At 36.1% G+C, this 21,855-nt stretch overlaps 3 protein-coding genes across 10 annotated transcripts in view; 1 reads left to right on the top strand and 2 right to left on the bottom strand.

Moving 5' to 3' along the window:
- Positions 1 to 256: 256 nt before the first annotated feature.
- Positions 257 to 3,551, top strand: LOC142985893 (uncharacterized). The gene is made up of 4 exons (XM_076134136.1): positions 257 to 404; positions 495 to 623; positions 2,914 to 3,069; positions 3,343 to 3,551. The coding sequence occupies exons 1-4, from the start codon at positions 345 to 347 to the stop codon at positions 3,454 to 3,456; spliced, it is 459 nt and encodes a 152-aa protein (XP_075990251.1). The 5' UTR covers positions 257 to 344; the 3' UTR covers positions 3,457 to 3,551.
- Positions 3,501 to 8,016, bottom strand: Sec22 (vesicle-trafficking protein SEC22). Its single transcript, XM_076134129.1, has 5 exons — positions 7,764 to 8,016; positions 7,449 to 7,558; positions 7,054 to 7,174; positions 6,054 to 6,252; positions 3,501 to 4,759 (listed from the first exon to the last, which is right to left on the bottom strand). Exons 1-5 carry the CDS (start codon positions 7,836 to 7,838, stop codon positions 4,611 to 4,613), a joined length of 654 nt encoding a protein of 217 aa, XP_075990244.1. The 5' UTR covers positions 7,839 to 8,016; the 3' UTR covers positions 3,501 to 4,610.
- A 1,126-nt stretch (positions 8,017 to 9,142) lies between these two features.
- Eip74EF (Ecdysone-induced protein E74) overlaps positions 9,143 to 21,855 on the bottom strand; it is a 217,478-nt gene continuing 204,765 nt past the window's right edge. For all 8 annotated transcript variants that reach the window (XM_076134105.1, XM_076134091.1, XM_076134093.1 and 5 more), the window contains one exon: positions 9,143 to 13,184. In XM_076134105.1, coding sequence (XP_075990220.1) covers positions 12,649 to 13,184 — 536 coding nt within the window. In that variant the 3' untranslated portion in view covers positions 9,143 to 12,648. The remainder of the gene's footprint in view (positions 13,185 to 21,855) is intronic.

The following is a 21,855-nucleotide window of genomic DNA, read 5'->3' as shown; positions in this document are numbered from 1 at the left end:
GTGGAGTGACAGCTGTTAACAATTCATCATGTTAAGTTCAAAAACAGGCTCAGAGTTTGGAAAGTCTCCTTGCTTTTACGGAAAAAGTTCTACCAGCTAAATTAATTTAAATTGTAAACATTTAAAAAGAAACTCCTCTCGAGGTATCAGAGTTATATCTGGAAGCAGAACATTTTTGACGCAAAAAGACATATAGCCTAGGTTCCAGAAGTCTCGTACGTTGGCTACCCTACAGAGTTGTCAATAATGTCAATAGTTTGACATGTTTTCGTTTCAATTTAAAATGAGCGCGAGATCATTCCAACTTGAATCAATGTTTAAAAGTATTTGTTTAGGCTTTTGATATGGCTTACACAAAAAACAAATCATACCGTGAACTACCGTTTTGTCCTGAAACTCGCTATGTTAGTAGTAAAATCATTGGAACACGAAACAAACTTGTTTAATGTTTTTATTTTTCAATTACCTACCTACTAACATAATATCTTTTCCAGGACGATTTTTATACTTATGTGGATCTTAAGGACGTATCAGAAAAATGTCAGGAACAAGGAGAAGAAATAATTAAATGTAGAACTATCGGTATTCTGCAAAGTGTGGCTGGACGTTTTTATTTGAGCGATGTGAGTAACATGTTCCAAATAATATACTTTATTGTGCTACATTATTAATTTACACAAATATTGTCTCAAAAAATATTTTTTCCATAATAGCGTAGCATTTTTCCCTGTATTTATGTTTTGTGAGTCATTTTTAGGCAGGTACCTAGTTACCTAATAAAACTAATGAATTTCCTCTTAACAACAATGCCATTATTACATTTTGTTGTATTTGTTACCAGCTTAGTAACATAGGTAGGTAAACCATGTTTTCCCTCTATTCATAGGAGACTTATGATCGCAGTACTATCTGACAAAAACACTGGTACATTCATTTAGCTATTTCGTAATTCTATGCACTTAAGTTAACACATTAACCGCCAAGCTAATTTGACCTATATGTTCAATTTGGGCAGTTTGGTATATAAATAGTATAAGTTCTGGTATGTATGTACACAATTTTTTTTAATTATATGCTTATTTTATGCTCAAAAATGTTCCTGGGCGCCGCGCGGGTCACAAAGTACGGTAAAACGCCATTTACGAGTGACCGCCGGCTCTCAGCAACGATTCAAAAACTAGTGTTCCTTACCGGTCACCGGTGACCCCCATGGCACTGAGAGAAGGGTATGGTGCCGGTCACTGGTGACCCCCACGGCGGTTAATGATGTAAAGATAAAAAAGGCCTTGTCTATGTGTTTAAAATGTATTCTACTGTTTATTATTATTATTTTAATTACAACTTATAAAACAGAATTACACAACTTATAAATTATTATGTAATTATTAATACTATCCTTCTAATATTATAAATACAAATGTTTATGAGTATGTTTGGATGTTTGTACACACATAGTTTATAACCTGGATTAACACTAAGGATGTTTTTTATCACAGGAATATTTTTAAGTGATGAAGTCACAGGCTAGTTCACAATAAATTCACAATACATTTTTGTACATCATCATCCTAGCCTTTCTTCCAAACTGTGTTGTTTGGAGTCGGCTTCCAGTCTCATGGGATACACCTGGATATTAATATTTTACATGGAATGACTGCCTATTTGACATCCACAACCCAGTTAATTGGGTGTTAACACAATACACTTCAGTAAGACTGGTTGTCAGACTTTCAATCTTCTGACTTCTGTTAACGACTGTCAAAGATCATTGGTAATGACAGCCGGGGCTTTACGAAACACGAAGTACATTTTCGTAAAGTTTTATTAAAAATTACGACGTAGCTTGTTAACCTGCTTTGTCTGTGTAGCTATCCTTGAATCAGCCCGGTCAGCCTTACCGTAGATGATATCTATGCGTTGATTCTGCTCTCCTATCGTCTCACCAAGAGCTGTTCCAATACATTTTAATCTTTCAATAGCTGCACTAATGTCTTGAAGATTAGCATCCACTTGGTCATTTACATTTTCACTGCTTTTTGACACTGTTTGCAGACCATCTAGACCACGTAGATGAGTACTGGGATGGGATGTAAAATTATCTCCATTTGTATCCAGTTTCTTTGTTTTATGTTGATTATTTTTATTAGCTTTCACATCACTTTGGTCAGCATGCTTCGATTTATGAGAAAATAACTTTTTTATTCCGTAAAAGATAGATTTCATACCGTTGATGTTCTTTTGACTGTCGTCCAAATCACCGTTCAGCTTATCAAGGAGTTTGTTAACATTTTCTAGTTGTTCTCCCTGATGGTCCAATTCTCTTGCTGTAGCCACTCCAATCAATTCTGATTCATGTAATAATCTTTTACTGCGAGCGGTAGAAGCTAGGGTGTTTTGTTCAATTACTTTTTGCTTCTGTAATAACTCTTCACATTCTTGCTCTAGAGCTTTTCTGCGATTTTCATGTGCACCGGGCGCCCAACTATTTGGTCTCGTATCAAAATTATTGTATTTATCATAATCACATATAAGAGTCACTTGCTTCGCCATCGTGGACACTTCCGCTCACTAGTTAAATAAAATTATAACTGAGTTTTAACTCGGTAAATTAATAATAAGGAAATAAGCAGCCTATTGGTACTGAACGGAAACCGGTCACTGTATTATCAACAAAACCCACACTATTACAGCTATATTTTTTCAAGCGGTGAAATCCCAATATTGTTTTACGTCACAAAATCATTTATTTACGTAAATCGGGTCACTGCTGTAATATTGTGGTTAATAGATGAAATAAATATTATTGTGAATTTCATAATTGTTTTGCAAATCCATTGTTTATATACATATGCTTATTCCCAAACAAAGTACATATATATATTGTGCAATTTATCCTTTTCATGCTTCTTTCAGTTTGGTACATCTGGGACTGACTCGGAGCCTCTCGTCCAAGTATCAGTGGTGTACTTGCAGACTCCTCCCCAGTCCACTGTGATACCATACCCTGTTCAGATATTCGGCTCTTTGCAGTGGAAGAACAGGCCTGTTATATTTGCTAAGATACTACAGGTATAACAACTTAATATTAGAAAACATCTGTCTCAGTCTTAAACTTGACAAAGTTGTTAGTTATGGTGCCTTATTACTCGACATTTTGGCTGAGTTAAATTTTCTTTGGTTTCGGTAGTCTACACTGAGGATACCTTTTCATTGAGTTAGTGTTGGGAGATGAGTAGACCATGGTCCAATTAATTCCCTGATCTAATTTATATTACATGAAACTATAAATAATACGCACATGTAACACTATCTACGTTTTTATATAGTTGGTTATTCTTTCAGGTTTTGTCAGCACCCATAGCATTGAGACTCAAAAAAGCATTGAGTGGTGTCAGTTCTATACACTTGGCAAAGGCTCCAGATTACGTCGATATAGTGGATCTTACAGGACAATAACTTTATATTTTAGGTTTAGATAGTATTTATATAATAAAACAATATTTAAAAGAATGCATATTTATTAAATCTTAAATAAATACATTAATTAACAATATGTGATAAAATTTACAACATTCCATCACCGAGCACTCCCGCGCTTTTTACATTAAAAAAATAATAATATTGGGCATAGAGTAGGTCTGCTTCAAGGAGATTACATACGATTGCAAGCTATATAATTATATATTTGTATATCAAATCTATTCAACCTTTATAATGTCTAAGCACTACAGAATAATCAGTAAATATATTTTTTGGTTATTTTTGCAAACTTTGCCTGGAATGCATAATATTGCTGGTTTTTGGATAAACAATAGGTATTTGTAACGTTATAATATTGAGCATATTACCCTTATGGAAAACCCAAAAGTATATTGTAAAGGTAGATGGACAAAAAACCGAAAAAAGTAAACATCTTAAAACAATATTGCAGTTTGCAAAACATGGAGAACTTGAGTTAAAACAGCATCAGCACTTATTTATCATCAACCGCTATATCTAGTACAAAAGTCGAATCACATAGAAAATCTGAAATATTGCCGTGACCACTTTCTTATAGAATAAATTCCCAAATGTGTACTATTATAGTTTCGAAAGGCAATTTTACTATAACAGAATAACTATCACATTACTGGGACTTGCTACTCTGCAATATCACTGGATATAATTCAAATTACTACATACATTTTAGAATAACTAGTAGTAGAAGAGTAAACGTTGGGACTAAGAAATCAACCTCGAGGCTAAGTACTAAACTTGCGAAACCGTATTCGCATTCCTACAAAAATAAATAATGCTTTGGAACGCAATTTCAATCAATTGTATACAAAAACGAGGAACCAAATACCCATTGGAAGATGTCAAATGACATACTTTGACAATATCACACCTGATATTTTTGCTAACCAACATTTCAATCGCAAAATATTTTACCTGAAAATCATGCAACGCGAAAGATTTGAAGTTATAATTACAAACCGCTACAGGTTGGACATTGCTAAACAAATGCGTCAAAAGTCCTTTGAAGTTGGAGAAATACCAGTATTTTTTTGCGTAGTTTTTTTCCAGTGATATTACAGAGCGTACAGTTGCCATAGTAAGGTTACATTACATTAAAGAACCCAGAAGTAGAGCACGAACACGAGGAGAATGACCGCGCCCGCCGTCACCTTCACCAGCATCGACTTGGTGTTGAGGTACGTCGCGTCTTTCTTGTATTTCTGCGACATCATTGATAGGGTCTGCGTTTTCGTGTCCAACTCTGAAAATTAATAAAAACATTGTATTAAAGTAACGGTAGATTGGAAATATTTCAAAATACGAAAAGTGTAGATTTTACTAAAACTAAGTGTATCGTCGCTCGTCCATAGTTTCATACCTAATTCTAATATTGCGAAAGTGTTTATATTACGAATTTTCAGCTTAACTATTGAACTGAATTTGATAAAATGTTATTTATAAATTTGAAAAAATAAGCTACCACTTTTTCACAAAAATAAAGGCGTAATAGGCAACCAAATACGAGAGCGAAGTCACGCCGGTTAGCAAGTAATAGCATATACTAAAAATACCGTGTTTTATCATTCGTATAAACAACTTAGATTGTTGAACTAGTCATGTTAATTTCCTTCATGATTTGCACATTGTTACAATTGTGTCTCATTATGAAACTGCAATATTGAATGGAACTATCACTAAAGTAAATTTAGTGATGAGATAACGTTTTGTTATAAACAATACTTATATAGTTATTCAGGTATTGTGATTACTATAATTTAGAATTCCTTGTCTCGTGGTCCATATGACCAAAAAAAGGACAATTATTTTAAGGACTTATAGAACGTAACTTATAGACGTTCTAAGTAGCAGTTAACATAGTTAAAGGCGAAACGCGCGGTGTATTTTATAGACCTCTGCCTACAACTTCGGGTATAAGAGGCGTGTTGTTATGTATTTGTATCTCACTCTTATAGTTAATTAGTAATATTAAGAAGTACACACAATAGCTATTGTTTGAGTTTGAATTAATCACTAAGAAATAATTAAAAGTATGTATGTTTTATATTTGAAAGTATTGTCAGTAATTTCATCAGCCTATGAGTCAGTTCGTTTTATCGGCTGATGTTGTTATGCGTAATTTTGTGTCGTCACTATCAAAAGCTATTTTCAGTTGGGGCAGAACAAAACAACAGCTATTCTTTCTACAAGTTAGATATGTGCAGTATACTTAAAGACTATAATGTTTTTTTTTATTAATGGAAGTGTATCTTTCTATTTGTAATTAGTTTAGTCTCAAACTTAGCATACTTATTCAAGTGAAAACTAAAAAATATTTTTCCCTTTTACAAACTCCCAACCTGCAATTGGCCAGTGTGGTGGACTCAAAGCCTTACCACTATTACGGGAGGAGACCCTTGCCCAGCAGTGGGACATTAATGGGTTAAATTTATTTATTTTTATTTATAACTAAACTACAAGGGGGTGCCACTTGTATTTAAGTAAAGCTTATCAACAATGACCGCTTGAGGGCGCCACATTGTCCTAAGGTAACTTACCAGAGAGTATAGCTCCTCTCTGCAGCACATCGTCGATGTTTTGCATCATGATGCGCTGCACGTCGCCCAGTTGCCCGCCGAGCTGCGCCGCCGCCCCCGCCCGCCGCGCCCGCGCGCCCCCCTCCGCATACTGCCGCCGCACGCGCTGCATCCACGTATCGAACTCAATGAACGTGTAGGGACGGGTTACTGTGTTCACCTGGAAAATTATAATAATTTTCTTCATTATATGTAGATCTCACTCCTGTGTTCTTGTAAAGGTGATGAAATATCAGTATCTATCGCTGTTGGCTAGTGACAATATACCTACTGTATACTTCTGTTAACTCCAATCTGGTAATGAAAAGGACTGGACTAGGACTGATATTTTCTATGGCATAAATCAGAGAAAGACATTATTTATTATGGGTAAGGTAAGTACAGGTTGTTCTTTAACTCTATTGTTGGACCTCTTTGGCATGGGGATAGCAGATTCACTTATCTAAAGGAATTTTTCAAATATCAAATTTTACATTTTAATTTACCTAACCAAAGCAGGTATACAATCAAACCATAATTACTAACATTATTTGTATGTATAATTAATCAGTAAATCAGTAATTCAAGTCAATTAACTATTTTCCTGTCATGTTTAGTATATTTTACAGATCATTAGTTATTATATGTATAACAATATAAAATTTCAATTAGAATTACATAAATAAACAGAGTATTAAAAAATCTTGGAAGCTGTAATACTAACAATATTTTCCCATATATTTAGAATTATCTAAATATAAGTTCAGTATAATTAGAACATGATTACAACATATGCATTGAATGATGCAATCTGAATACAGTGATAAGCAACTACTATGAGGTGGCTTTAAGACATTTCTTCAACAAAATATTTTATTTATACTGGACATTTGATGTTATGAATCATTAATATTGAACGGAAACTGATGTCAGTATTAGACCAAAATTAATAAATAGTATGGTTTGATTTAATTCAACTTACCCTCTTTCCGTACTGTTGATAGAACTCCTGTGCAATTTCCTCTAGATAGCTGAATGCAAGTCTTTTGCTGTAGTTGCGCTCACACAGTACTAGGTAGCAGATCTCCTGCTCAATTAAATAGCTGAAATACACATCAAGAACTTATGTTACACAGTGTACTTGCTATATACAGTTAATGGCTGTTAAAGTATTATATTATAAATGTCAGTTCTTCATCAGCTTCTAAAAAAGCCTGTATTAGCTTATTATTTTCTGGGAAAACAAAGTAGTGCCAACAAATAATAAAATGGATAACTTAAAATAAAACATCACACTCACAATAAATTGTACATAACAATAAAATAAAAAGCAGTAAAACCAGGATCAAACCAAACATAACAAGCGGTAGGACTCACTGGAAGAGATAGGGCCCAGTTTCGATGGAGCACCGCATCGGCGACTGCGGGCCTAGTTTTCTAAACAGCATTTTAGCCTGATTTTGGTACTCCAGAACATTGCAGCCGCTCTGCGAACCACCAGCAAATTAAATTAAAATAATAATAAGGACTAAATTAAGTAAATGAACGTGAAGTTAATTGGAACGTGAACACATACGTCAACTAAAAAGGTTGCAAGTATTCAACATATTTGAAATTGTAAACATGAATTACGTGTAAGAAAGTGTAAATAATTAGCTGCTAGCGTGATCTATTCGTATTATAATTCCTTACCTGCTCGTCTTCTTGCATAGTAGCGGCCAGAGGGAGGCCGTCTACGACCCTCGCGATCATAGTCATTAAAACCATTTTGATAAATTATAACAGTCTCTCACGTTAACATATAAACAAATGTATGTTTTAGTAAGATTTTCACATAACTTTTATAATTTTTTCCTTCTCATTATTGGCAAATTGGAAAACAGAATGCAGGCTGACAGCTGTGATTACACCGTACACGTCAAACAAACTGACATGACAACAACACGTCAGATAAATTGTTTATGGTTTTGTTCCATAATGTAAAGAGGAAAGTCTGTTCTCAACGAAAAAATATTCTGAATAATTAACAATGTTGCCATTGCGATGCACAACATGTTAAAAGTTGTTAAAACTTATCAGTGCAGTTGAAATTTGGTTTAGACTTTAAATTAACTTTATTTGACTGCCTCCGTGGCGCAGTGGTTTAGGTCACCACGCCAACACCACTGCGTCGGGAGGTCGTGGGTTCGATTCCCACACGGGACAATTATTTGTGCGATCCACAAATAATTGTTTCGGGTCTGGTTGTGCTTTGTGTCCGTTGTTTGTATGTTTGTAAAAAGTCCCCGCGACACAAGAGCAATTCTTAGTGCGGGAGTTGTCTTTTTTAAAAATACAAAAAAAAAAATACAAATTATTGCCAAATACTGATGAATTTTGCTATGTATGCAACAACATGCAAGGGCATACTACAATTACTGAAGATTGATGATCACTTGTATTGTAGGGTAGATACTATAGTTTATGACCTTGCTCTCGTGCTCTGTCTGCAGTAAGTTATATTGGGTAGGTAAAAAGTGTTGTAGCTGTTTTCCTAAATGTAACTGCTTTACGATTAATGTAAATCTTCGAGAATTAAATATTCTCACTGACTTAATCACCTAGAATGACGTCGAGTACATGAACTTTGTCTCTTTTAAGTAGTAACAATTTATTAATATGACTTAATGTTTTATTAAAATTTGATATATTTTAAGTTCAATCGCACTTTAAAATACTTACAAACTGTTTCTAAAAATTTTCAAGATTATTTAGATCTTGAAACCGAACCACGCTAATAATGTATGCAGTCGTTGGCTTGTTTAGTCAATCATGTTACTTTATTTCTTATAGGATTCGAACCTATAACTTATTGTTGCACAGCTCGTTCTAGGAAATTGAATTTATATATATAAGATTTTTTTTACTTAAGAATTTGTCAGGGATTATGTGAGAAAACTCAGGTAAGTGTTTTTGATTGATCTTTTTGTCTAGCATGCTTATAAACAGCATACATAGTTTCTATATGAATTGTGATATTAGGTGTATGTGCTTAAGTAGTGTAGTAATAAGGATGTAGGAACAGAAACAAGTTTTTGATTTTATTGTGGATATTTTATTAACATTATCATCATGCATCAAATTTATGTGCTAATTCATTTACACTTATAACTAACTATACATAGAAAAATAACTTAACTAGGGGGCAGAAAATACGGTATTTTGTAAAATTAACAACTAAAATTACAATTAAAATATCGGACTTTAACTGCATAAAACTAAAAGCAATTATAACGCAAAATCACTGTATCGCACGCAACTCTCAGAATAATTACGAAATTTTGTTAAAAATGTTGATCAAAGCAAAACTTAAGCGCCATCTCTTAGCGAATAGCTGAAACTAAACTTTGAACGTGAACTTAAACAAAACTCGTTGTGGACACAAACGTAACACACCACACTCTCCTCGGAATGAATTACGTATTCAAATATTGGACATTAATTTATCGACGAACAGGAATACGTACATTGAAATATTAATGAACGATAAAACATGTATGACGTGTGCCGCGCCGCCGCCCGCGCCGCCCCTGCGCCGCCGAGCGACCGCAGCGCCCTCCCCTCTCTATCACCGAATTCACTAACCTTCTCATTGCTTCCTCGCAAATATGCTCATATTCACCTATCTAGCGACACCAACAACTATCGTATGGGTCGTGAGGGTGTGCGTTTGGATATTACGTTAATATATAATTGTATTTACAATAATTTAGATGTGCAACTCCCGCGGCCGCGATAGATACACCACTAACGACGCCACTTGCCAATACGGCGTTAGTTATTAATTTAAAATCAAATTATGATACTAAGACTAGGCTCAATTTAAAATAATTTCATTAACAATAATTTTTCGAGGTGCCGTTAAAATTTACATTGAAAATTTAAGTACATTAGTAATTAGAAACTTTGATTTTTATTCAACAACATCAATTCGACTAAAATTATTTAAACTCTCCGAGCATTATTTTAAATGCTTGCTCAAACATTTTGCCTACTAACCGGTAACTAGTATCTCACATGTCGATTAGCATCTCACACTAGCCGAACTTGGCCGAACTTGGCCGAACGTGGCCGAATATAGCCGAACATAGCCGAATTATTAATTCTGAGAGCGATCCCCTTCCATCCCGTGGTCCATTCATTACCTAATTTATTCATAAAGATATATTACAATAAAATTTGTAACCTACAGAACGAAATTTCCTCCTTATTAGGAAAGAACATGATGCGCGCGCGCAGCTCGCGCTTCACACAAAAATAAATAAATTAAAACCTACAGTTATATTTACAAAAGCATAAGAAATAGTGCCGAAACGAAAATTACTGAGAATTCCATCTAGCTATATAAAAATATGATTAAAATTCCACAATTTTGTTTAGTATATATATTAATTTTAATCACATAAACGGCCACTGGTATTTGTTCGAAGAAGTTTGGATACTGAGATCTTTCACCTATATAAAGTGACTTAACGCACTGGTTCATTAAATACATATAGTTAAACCTGTATAGCGGTTGGACTGTGTGTAGACTGTAGTCAGTGTCTGCTACTGCGTGTGCGAGTCCGTCGGTCCCGCGGTCCCTCGTCATAGCACCCATACTCCGCCACTCGTTACCTCTAAGGCTCCTCTGACCCTCACAGTTCCCAGCGCACGCCCGCTCCGCGCACTTAACCGTTAACTCTAGCCTGAGTCTTACTCTAACATCTAATTTGATATCATTTCATTATAAAAATATTGCGTACCTATCAGTAAGTTGAAAGAAACTATCAAGTATTGGGCCGGAGTGCGCGTGCGCTTACATTATATTATTTGACACGATCGCCAACTAACAATTCCACCGATCACGTACATTTACTATTTATTAACGAATTATTGTATACATAGAGGATCGTTTTGTCTTTGCATTGAAAATACGGTGTAATTGTCGAAGTGAACTAGGCTACGTCTTAACCGATCAATCTTTTACATCTATCTAGTTAAAAGTATTATGATTCATTAACATTGGACCACAAATCGTAATTAATTATTAATAATATTTATTCAGGTAACAAAAAATGGAGGTCGCAGCGCTGTCCGACAAAGTAACATATACAAGCTGTTTGATATGATGAGAAAACAGGATGCAACGAGCGATATATAACATAATATATATCGTAAATAATATAGTCTCTGTTGATATGTGAAGTGCGGAGTGTTTCGTGCGCGCGACCCCCCGCAACATGCTTAATATACATTTTAAATAAACGAAATAAACTAGAACATGTCCACTTAAACGGCTCACTTACAGATAACATATATTTATAATTAACACAATTAACGCACAAAAATCATCACTTAACTATTCATTATGTCAGTTTTTCTATCAGAAAGTTGGCAGTAGGTTCATCAGTACATGCGTAGTATTACGTCATACAATGTAACGAATGTTTGTTTGTTGTTTAATATCATTTCCTAATTCGGTTCCAAATGTAAAACAATTCAGATAGACTATGCGAAGACGAGGCCGCGCTCACACCGCAGCGCGCTCCAGTAACATGCGACACGGCAGACGGTGTGCACGCGGCCTCGACACAAGTAAACAGATTAGAACTAGAGAATGACAAAATGTTCATATAATATACATAGAGTTATAATATATAATATAATCAACAGCAGTGAGGTTGCTCAGTTGTAACAAGGTGTAAATATGTGAATGCCGTCAAAGCACCAAAGAAGTGAATATAATCTGAGGATAATAATACTATACGATATTTTTGTTATTATATAAACATTTTTACGTAAATATTTCTTTATAATAAACTCTTATTTAGACTATTAATATATACTTATTGCGTATTGTAAACTGTTTAGAACAATGTAAATTGTATATTCATATGAATCTTTTGTTACTTTTGCGTAGTTTTGAGGTAGGAAGTTCTGATCCGTCAAACGCACACCCGCGCCGGAGCCGTGCCCCTGTCGCGCCCGTGTCGCGCCCGTGTCGCACGTGTGTCGCGCGCGGGTCGTACCCGTGTCGTGCCGCACGCGCGCCGGGCGGGTGTACGATCGACATAAACATGCAATATATAGAAACTCCATTTACAAACATTTAAAAATTCGTTTCAACATTATACAAAAATCACTCCGTCCCCATATAACATCTAGCAAATTTAGTGTTCCTCTTCTGAAAGACCCCTAAAAATAGGTACCTATATAAACATTTGAGCAATCAATTTCGTCTCTCCTATTTTTGTATAAATATTAAATTCAATGATAAGTTAATATTAGTTCGATTTCAGAGTAATATTTATATTAATAACATTATATAGAAGCGATCTGAAAAACGTAATGCATGATGATTTGAAAAATAGACGAATTTTAACTATTAGTGAAAAAACTAGTAATGTAAGAGCGAAATGAATACGCGTCCCCTACGCGCTCTCGCGTAGAGATAGTCCAGTCCCACGTCTCGCACTATCACTGCACTCCACGACCTCCGCGCGACTGCCGCACGACTGCCGCACGACTACCGCACGACTACTGCACGCGTGCGAGTCTACGCCAGCGAGCAGTCGATCTCCACGATGTCCTTGGGCACATCCACGAACTGGTACACGAGGCGCTGGCCGTCCACCTTGGCGAGGATGCCGCGCTGGTAGTAGTAGCGCAGCGCGCGGCCCATCGTCTCGTAGTTCATGTCGGGCTTGTTCTTGTGCAGGCCCCACAGCCGCGACACCGCCTTCGAGTCCACCAGCTTGAACACGCCCTTCTCGCGGTTCGTCCACTTGATGAAGCGAGGGCAGTACTCGCGGTCCTGCAGCAGCTTCAGCAGGAACTCCCACAGGTAGGTGGTGGAGCCCTCGCGCGACTTGCGCTTGACGCCGGGGGTGGGCGGGGCGTCGGTGCGCGGCCTCTTCTTGGGCTTGAGTTTGTTGTGGTGGTGGTGCCGCTGGTAGTCGCCGAAGTCGAACACGGAGTAGGGCAGCTCGTCGTGCGGGAGGGGCGGCGGCGCGGGCGCGGCGAAGTGGTGCGCGCCGCCGCCGCCGCCGCCGTACCCGTAGCCGTACGCGTCGCGCTCGCTCACTGCACCCACTGGAAACAACACGAACAACATCATGAGACCACACATCCAGAAGTACTAAACAACAAAGAAAAACCTTACTAAATCCTATGCATTTCATAGGTATTCTTTTTTCTGGCTAAAAACATTAGCAGTTTGTAAAACTCTTTTACTTACAGTAAAAGTGACAATGGTATAAGAAACAACAAGTATAATTTTGTCATACACCACTTTAGGCATACATGGCTATTATCGTTTTTGCAAGAATTGCGGTAGTCGTTCACATAAATATATAGAGTTCTAGTGGTTTTGGAATATTTCTTCCAACAACTCTATTGACGTAAGCATACAAATATGGAATCCAAGCAACAATGATTGTTTTAACAAGTGGTTATGTTATAATCCAGTTGAAACCAGTGCGTCGTCTCCCTAATGCAATTAACACAAATATTTGCAATACTCCATTGATAACGCTGCGAAAATAACTATTGATATCTACTAGACGTGTTCAGTAGTACTAATCAATGTTGATGTAACACTAGTACCGAAATATTCGCTAAACAATTGTGGGAGGCGAGCCTGTGCTGCGCTTCTCTCGCCCGATTAGAACATGTTGTTCAAACTTCATCAGATATTTTGATAACATTGTTTTAGTTTATTTTTCGTCCCTTATACAATAATGAAAATTGTGCAATGAGTATTTTTTCTTCGCTGCGTTTTATCCTTGAAAGTTATTGTGGTCGCTCAATAAGTAAAGTCACTCGCGACCACAATTTCATTGCGATAAAAGTGTGGTCCAATAAAAGTACAACAATTTATGATAATTATAAATTGTTTATTCAACGTTATATTTCTTAATACAATGAAATTGTTACGTTAAACACAATGATACAATATCTGGTAATGTTACGTTGATAGCTCGATCGAAAGTATACACACTTTTATTTTCTCTTATCGAAATTCAATTATAGCACATTACAATGATTTATTGATGTGTTGTGTTTCACAATAAACGATATCGTCTCACAATGGTATTGTTACACTGGGAGAGAGACGGCTAAATGATGAATCAACAATAATGTGGAAATAGGAAAATCGTAATGGAAAATTTGTATATAACGAAGATATAAGTCAAGTTAAATGTTTTAGAAGTTTCTTCAATAGAAAAATTGTTCCAAAATCAGTGAGTACGAGTGCCAAAACAGTGATAATGTACGTTATTTTTTCATTTTCCACGGCAGTAGAGTTTCCACGGCGCGACTAAACAATGCGAGCGCGTCGCCGACAGCGCTGATAGTGAGATTGCGTCAAAGCGCCGGTTCTGCCTTGACCTCAATGCTGCCCACTCGCCTGCTGTTTTCCTCATTGGAAAAAATAAGCTTCTGCTTTGTACTGAGCTTCAAAGACCAGATGGTGATCATTCATTTAACGCTATACACACGTTAATTGAAATAATTACTGGCGTTTTAAAAAGTGAATTGTCCCATTGTCAATGTATTTTTGTTATGTAAAAAGATCACAAATAATTGACATTATTATCGTGAATCGGCATATTGTACTAATTATAGTCTAATCATAATGGTTTGGTTTTAATATCTTCCTTGTATAAGCTATTGTGATCGTTTCATCATCCATTTTATTTGGTATACACGTGTCTTTAGCCGTAGTACTCGCAAGCATTGTTTATTTAGAATCAAGTGAATGATTGAATTACATTGATCGACCGAGACCAAGATTTAAACGTACTGATTCATTAAACAATCAATGTATTTGCCTCAGGTCATTCGCACTAATTTTTTACGTAAGATCAAAGTGAATTATTTCCCAGGAAACGAAATAAAAAATATTTTTTTCCCTGATCTAAAAAGTTTGGTATCTTTGTAATAAAATTCAACTGGTCAGCTCAATAAAACAGTTGTTTGCCTGCGATTACCCTCGTTTCGTGGGAAATGATTTACTTAACACTACATAAAATAAAATGTCTATCAGTCTGTACGACTTTGTTAATGTCTTTATTCTAAAATCCCTGGAATATCTTTTCTCTCTCTATATTTTTAAAACGCATGATTGATTTTTATAGGCAAAAAGTTTCTGGTATTTTAAATTATGATCTATGGTCTATTTTGTAGTCTATGAACCCATTTTTCACGAATATTTTAATTTTCATTTAGTTTATTTTATAAAATTTTTGCATTCTTTCAAGCGGCGTCGTGTATATTGTGTTGTTTTAAAAGGAAGTGCGTACCTAGTTCAGTTTGAGTTTTATATTGGTTGTAATTCAGTCAGCCATTTTACGATTGCCGTAATAAGGTTGCGTAAATTATACCCGAAATTACGTGAAAATTCCTGCTTTTTGTTTATAATTAGCTCAAGTTTATATGTATCCATCGTTTTTATAGTTCTTAGTAGTATTTTTTGCTGTGGTTTGTTAATTTTCATGTGTATTGTGTACCTAGAGTGACCATAATGTCTTACTAGTAAGTGTATGTTACGCTTTGTGAAGCAGCACATTTCAATACGATAAGCGACAATGTGGTCGATGATTGTTCAAATCATAGTATTAAATAATAAAATAACAAAATGTATTACGTGTTTTCTTAGGATTATGACTTATTACGTTTAAGGAAAGTCCCTGAGCATAGATATTGTAGTTGTCATGTCACCATAAACAATAAGTTTTACTTTTATGGTTTTTACGCAATGGTATTACACTTTCAGCTTTATTGAATTGATTTTTAATCACTTCTGCTTGGTCTCTAGTTGTTGTAATACAACCGTGATGATACAGATCCAGGGTTGGATTTTGTACTATAATTATAGTATTTATACTATAATTTCGCCCTTTGTACTATATACTATCCACATCTAAGGATAGTACGGTAAAATACTATAATTTTAAGATAGTGAATTTTCCCGAATTTTAGTTTTATTTGATATAAATATTTCAATCGTGCGTGTATCCGACCGAATTCTGATCTCAATTAGGTATAAAATTAAATTAAAACAACAAAGGTAGCCTAATATTCTTATAAAATAACCAAAAATCATTGCAATAGCATTTACCGTTCAAAAAAAAATTGCAACACTTCTCATTCACACAGAGAAATTAGTTTGTTTTACACATTTTTTGTATCGGATTTTAAAAAGGCTTGCTTTTGTGTTTAATGCTGAAACACAATTGTTGATTTTAATGACTACATAATAAGGTAAATTCAAAATAATGCAAGTGTACTATAATGTTTTCGTAAATACTATCCTTTTCATTTTTCTGTACTATCTTTTTCAACGTATCTAAATCCAACCCTGTACAGATCACATGTAAGTAGTACTCGGAATGGGCGTGTGATAAAAACGTGATTGATATAATATATTTAAACGTTGTGTGGTCGTCACCAAGGTTCGCCATTTTCTAATATTATCTAACTGGTAAGTATGTATTTTCGCGCGGCTTATCTGTCGGTCATTGACCCGTGTCTCGTCACACGTGTCTCACTCAGACAAGATATAACAAAAACATGTGGGTATTTTTGTTAAAAATCATGTTTTTTTACGTTAATAAATATGCGATGTGGTTTTTATTGTAATTTGTTACTTTAATTAACAAGTTATTTATGATCAATGAGAATTATTTTTGATATTTGTTTTCCTTTTTTTAAAGATCATTATTGTGCAGTTTGACTTTTTTAAGAAAAGTAAATACTTAATTGACTACTCTCCTTTTTATTTAACAAGTTTTTTATAATGATAGTTCAATTTTAAGGTTTCCATTGCATTTATCGGATTTTTTTAAAACCCAGGAACTCCTCAATATTTATTATGTGTATTAGTACATAAGTCCTGTAGAATATTTTCAGAATTATGACTATTATAAAAGTGAATATCTATAAAAACAACAGATAACACACAGCTACGAGTAGGTATCAACGAAACACTTTTATCTTTTATACCAGAATTTTCCGGTTACGGCTTGTATTTTTATAACGATAAATGATATCGTAAGAAACCTAGGAAAAATACAAGTAATACTGTTTTCTCTCCAAGTTTTATTTTAAGAGGGTATGAGGAGACAATCATAATATTAATATTGTGTTTCTACATAATGTTTGTCACACAAAAAGTAAAACGAACGCTCAAATGTTGATGTTATCACATGACCGAACCAGACCTTACGTCGCCCAAACTAAGTACTCGTTTAGAATTCATTCAATCAGTTACAATCAGTAGATGTCGAAACAGATAAGTTTTACAAACGTTTCTTTGTTTCCTCAATAATATAATTGGTATTGCGAATAACGGTAAAAATAACTCTGGTACGCAACATAGATACCTGTTATTTATAATTTAACGTTCTCAGAACACGTATCTCATAAAAATCCCTCGCGATCATGGGAAGCTAACAAGCCGTTGAGTAAAAAACCCGCATTTTATGCGCCGGCGAGTCTATTTATAGCGCATGCGCTGGACGCATCCTAGTGGCTGCGCTGCAAGATCAAGGTTACGTCGCCTCGTACGCCTGCTGCAGTCTTAGAATGTCATCTTCACTTTGCTACTTAGCACTCCTTCGATGCGAAAAGAAAATTTCTCGTAACCACCCTCGCTTGAATGTAAACCTTAGCCAGGTTCACATTGAGTGCCTTTTGCTTCAACTTGACGACGAAGACGGATTGTTTTGTTCCCGGATGCGAGTATGCGAACGTTTAGGTTGATGCGGGGCGCGGAGGGGGGGGAGGGAACCGGTTGCGGGCGCGCATCCCGCGCTCGCAATAAATGGGTTACCCCACAAACCTCTTGCGATACAAACACGCCATGTTTACTGCACCGTGGTCTGCTCACCCCTCCCTCCCGCGCACTTCCCTCACCTCTACTTGTTATGATGATTTTCCTAGTTTTTGTTCCACATTCGCCGCTAGGGGAAGTGGGACTGTGTCTATGTTTAACTGGTGTGCAATTAGCCGTAATATAGCCAACATTTAAGTACTTCGAAGCTCTATATAACTAGTAGCTTGCATCCTTTGAACGATGAGGGAAATTAACCTATTTAAAACACCGAGCCGGTGTATAAGAATCATTGTCCCGTTTTCTATTCGTGAAAAGTGTTTAGGAAGTGTTAGGTGTGTATTAGCGAATGAGCGAACATTCCACTGACGTCAATGTGCTGATATAAACACCTATGACGATTTATCAGTTTGCAAATTTGCTATTTTTGCTCGCGATAAAAAGAATTAGATAGATAAGATAGCTGAGAACATTTCCTCAAAGCAACTGTGAACGTTTACTTGAAAAATAATGTTATCAAGTGGCGGAAGAGATAGCTTAATCTTGATACGGTTGCACTCTAACGCTGACACTAAGTCTGTCCTGCTTCAGGCTGCTTCAACAACTAATACTAGCCGAGTGGGGAGAAATATATTGAAATAACATCTCCCACGGAAACTGCGGGTTTCTTTTGCTGCGAAATGCAATTTTTATTCAAATGTTATATCCTATGCAGTTTACAATGGTAGGTTTTCCTGTGCGGCCGGAAAGCGTGCGTACGTCTAAGATTGGTGGCGGGAGGGCGCGGGAGGGCGCGGAGTGCGCGGGAGTGGCGGCGCGGGCGCCGGCCGCGCGTCGGATGCGACGCAGCCAATGACCAGGAAATGACGCCGCCGGCTGACCTTCACACACACACACACACGCGCGCTAGTCCTGCGTCGCGCCATCCCTCTCATCCTTAGCCCTCCTGTACTACGGGATTTTGTTCTATACTTATACGCGCAAGTCAAACTAGCTTGCTGCGTTTCTCTGCTAATTTGCAGAATGGAAATTGATAATTTTGCGAGAACCTAGCCTACAGTTCAAATGTAGAGTTTAGCTTATATTACTGTAAGTAAATCTGCCTTACAAGTATTAAGTAGCCGCTTGTCTAGGCTCTTGTAAAATCTACTCTACATTTTTCAATTCGCTATTAACTTCTTGAGAGGATTTCGCAGAGATAATCTCTCTTTTTATAACATATTACGCAAGTAAATAAAGTGCTTTAAAAACTTAATTGCATGCAGATAATTCGTCCTACTCTGAATCCCTTTGAGAGATAACCTGCACTATCAGTGTTGTTTAAATTTCTTCTGTTGTTTGGTTTAAGGGGTTAAAGTGTATAGGTGGTTCAACGATAATGACTACATGCACTTATCAAGGTGACATTGTGATATTGCGCAGCATCCGTACGAATTTGATAATTTTGATGCTGTGTTATGCAATGGAGACGGGATTATAAAGAGCATTGAAATTTTATTTAAAGATCTTGGGAATAAACAGAATGTGTAAACGATACAGAAGTTCTGTATTAAACGGTAAATTTTAAACAGATTTTTGGTATACGGCAATCATGTTCTATACAATAAATATTGGTGCATATCCTCAAAATTTGCACGTGCATGCAAAATACATACAGGAAAACTTATGTTAAAATGGCGAATACAAAATGCGTTCTATTTAGGTGCGCGGCGAACTAGCGCGGTGTTAAGTAAGGTCAGCGCTGCGCTCGCGCACGGCAACTGCACCTTACGTAACCAAGTGATAACAGAGGGAGCCACTTGCACTCCCGGTCACGTGGACCTCGCACTACAACACTACATCACTGTTTACACAAATATATCATTTTACCTACCACTCACAGATGTCAATTGGTATATTGAACTCTAAAAACAACATTGAAACAGTTTTTGAAATACATTATAACAGTTACGTGACAATTATTCAGAATTATAATGCGGGTTCAGAATAACAACCGATTTCAAAGCTCTACATTGTATACAGTTACTCGTGTTCTCTCGAAACTGTGTGGTCGAAATGAACAATTTCAGTTTTACGATTTCACAGAAACAGAAATTTCACCGATTACTCATAGAGACTAGAGTCATATAGTAGAGTAAAGCTGCGCCGCCAATAATCCGCGCTCGTGCATAAGCCGGGCTTGTTCGTCTCTACAATTCAATATATTTACAATTTTCCGGCACATGTCGTGTAATATGGCGTGGAATTCAAGATTTGCATTCGAATGTCGTTCACCGGGGACATGGGTACCTACATAATATATTTTAGCTCTACCGACCGGTTGTGCCTGTCCACTTTTCATTGCGTAACCAATGTAATGTGCTGTGATATCACTGATTATGTTGTTTATTTAATCAATATTATTATTTTGCTTTATTTTTCAATATGGATAACATTTTTATTTGTATTGCCCTTTCGTAATTAAGATTGGAGTATCTTTATTTCTAGATGCATAATGACATGCATGTAGAGTCTAGCTGCATTGCAAAGGCTGTTTTTCATATCTTATTGAAGTAATTTCGTAAAAAGGTATTCGTTTCTGAACGCAAATATAATTGTTTTTATGGAAAAGCTGGTGTAGAGGGTAACGTGAGGCCATTATCACTGGTATTTAAGGTTATATGTACGCGTTGTGAAATAGCCTTCGTCTGCCGCGAGCACCGATCCGCAAACAATTTGTTTGACCAACTGTACCGCACATACTGACGCCATTGCCGCTCTACCACTCTACCTATGTGTGATACATTACTCATTGTTTATTTACTAGCAAATAGGACTCATTGTTATCAAATAGGTTAAACACATAAACTATTTTCATTACGAAATTATGCCCTTCAATCATCGACCTCATTTTCACATAAAAATCTGGATCTTTCAATATTATCGAGCGCAATGAATCATATATTTTTATTTTAGGCGCAAAATGTGTTTAAATTTGTACCAAAAGGCGGAAGAGTGAACATTTTAAAGCGTTGAATAAACACGGAACAGACGCAATTGAATTCCCGCGAATGAATTGCGAAATAACATCTGTACAAATTAATGGCTACAGTATATTATTCTATTACATGTGAACGCGAAAATGTTGGTTATCCGACGGCTGAACGTGGAAAAGAAAATGTTATAAAAATTGTATTTTATACTGCATTATTACAATGTTAGTTAGTGATAGTTTTATCAGTAGAGGCATTAGTGCATGTGCGTTCTCCACGTGTAAGCTAACGTGTTGGCTGAATGGCTTTCGATCATTGTGATATGATGTAACCTGAGATTATGCTTTGATAAACTTCTACCAGAAATCGTTAGTTAAACCTATACCGTAATATTACTATTTTTTCAAGAGGCTTTGAACTGAACCTTGTAAATTAAAATACTGTAGATAATTTATTATTCAAGTTCAACCGAGCTGAAAATGCCGGTAGCCATCAACTTAAAAAAACAATGGTCTATATTGTCTTTGTCCAAATATGGCGGCAATATTAGAAAATAAAGCGTACAATACAAACATGTCTTCCGTGTTTTAACACTATTTGGGCAGATCATTAGGTTTATAAACGTTTGTTATGCACGCCAGTTGTCGTTCATTATCTAAATGGGAAGTTCCTACTTATCTAAGTGGCATTTTTGTCTCCTACGCAGCGCCGCGATACTAAATGTTTACAGTTTTGTGAGCCAACTAGAATATTTAGAAAAAAGTTGTGTCAGTCTAGAAATATCTTATTGTAGACGAGTCTACCGGCTGGACTACTTCAAACACATTTCCGTGTTGTCGTCACGAAAAGGCAAGATTAGGGAAGAAATTCTGACAATCTACAAGTCATTATCGAACTTAGTAGCACGAGCAACGAGATTACATATAAAAATAGTACACGATAAACTTATATCGTT

The sequence above is a fragment of the Anticarsia gemmatalis genome, chromosome 2 (assembly GCF_050436995.1).
Source record: "Anticarsia gemmatalis isolate Benzon Research Colony breed Stoneville strain chromosome 2, ilAntGemm2 primary, whole genome shotgun sequence".
In the NCBI taxonomy this organism is placed as follows: Eukaryota; Metazoa; Arthropoda; class Insecta; order Lepidoptera; family Erebidae; genus Anticarsia; species Anticarsia gemmatalis.
Note: the sequence above shows the minus strand (reverse complement) of the source record. Positions and strands in the feature narration are given on the sequence as shown.

Bases quoted from the DNA above. Each gene is read 5' to 3' on its own strand.
- LOC142985893 (XM_076134136.1), top strand. From the start codon at position 345: ATGGCTTACACAAAAAACAAATCATACCGTGAACTACCGTTTTGTCCT. The intron at 624-2,913 runs GTGAGTAACATG...TGCTTCTTTCAG, and splicing joins GACGTTTTTATTTGAGCGAT to TTTGGTACATCTGGGACTGA. The intron at 3,070-3,342 runs GTATAACAACTT...TTATTCTTTCAG, and splicing joins TATTTGCTAAGATACTACAG to GTTTTGTCAGCACCCATAGC.
- Sec22 (XM_076134129.1), bottom strand. From the start codon at position 7,838: ATGGTTTTAATGACTATGATCGCGAGGGTCGTAGACGGCCTCCCTCTG. The intron at 7,175-7,448 runs GTGAGTCCTACC...TGTGTATTTCAG, and splicing joins ACTGGGCCCTATCTCTTCCA to CTATTTAATTGAGCAGGAGA. The intron at 6,253-7,053 runs GTAAGTTGAATT...ATAATTTTCCAG, and splicing joins ATCAACAGTACGGAAAGAGG to GTGAACACAGTAACCCGTCC.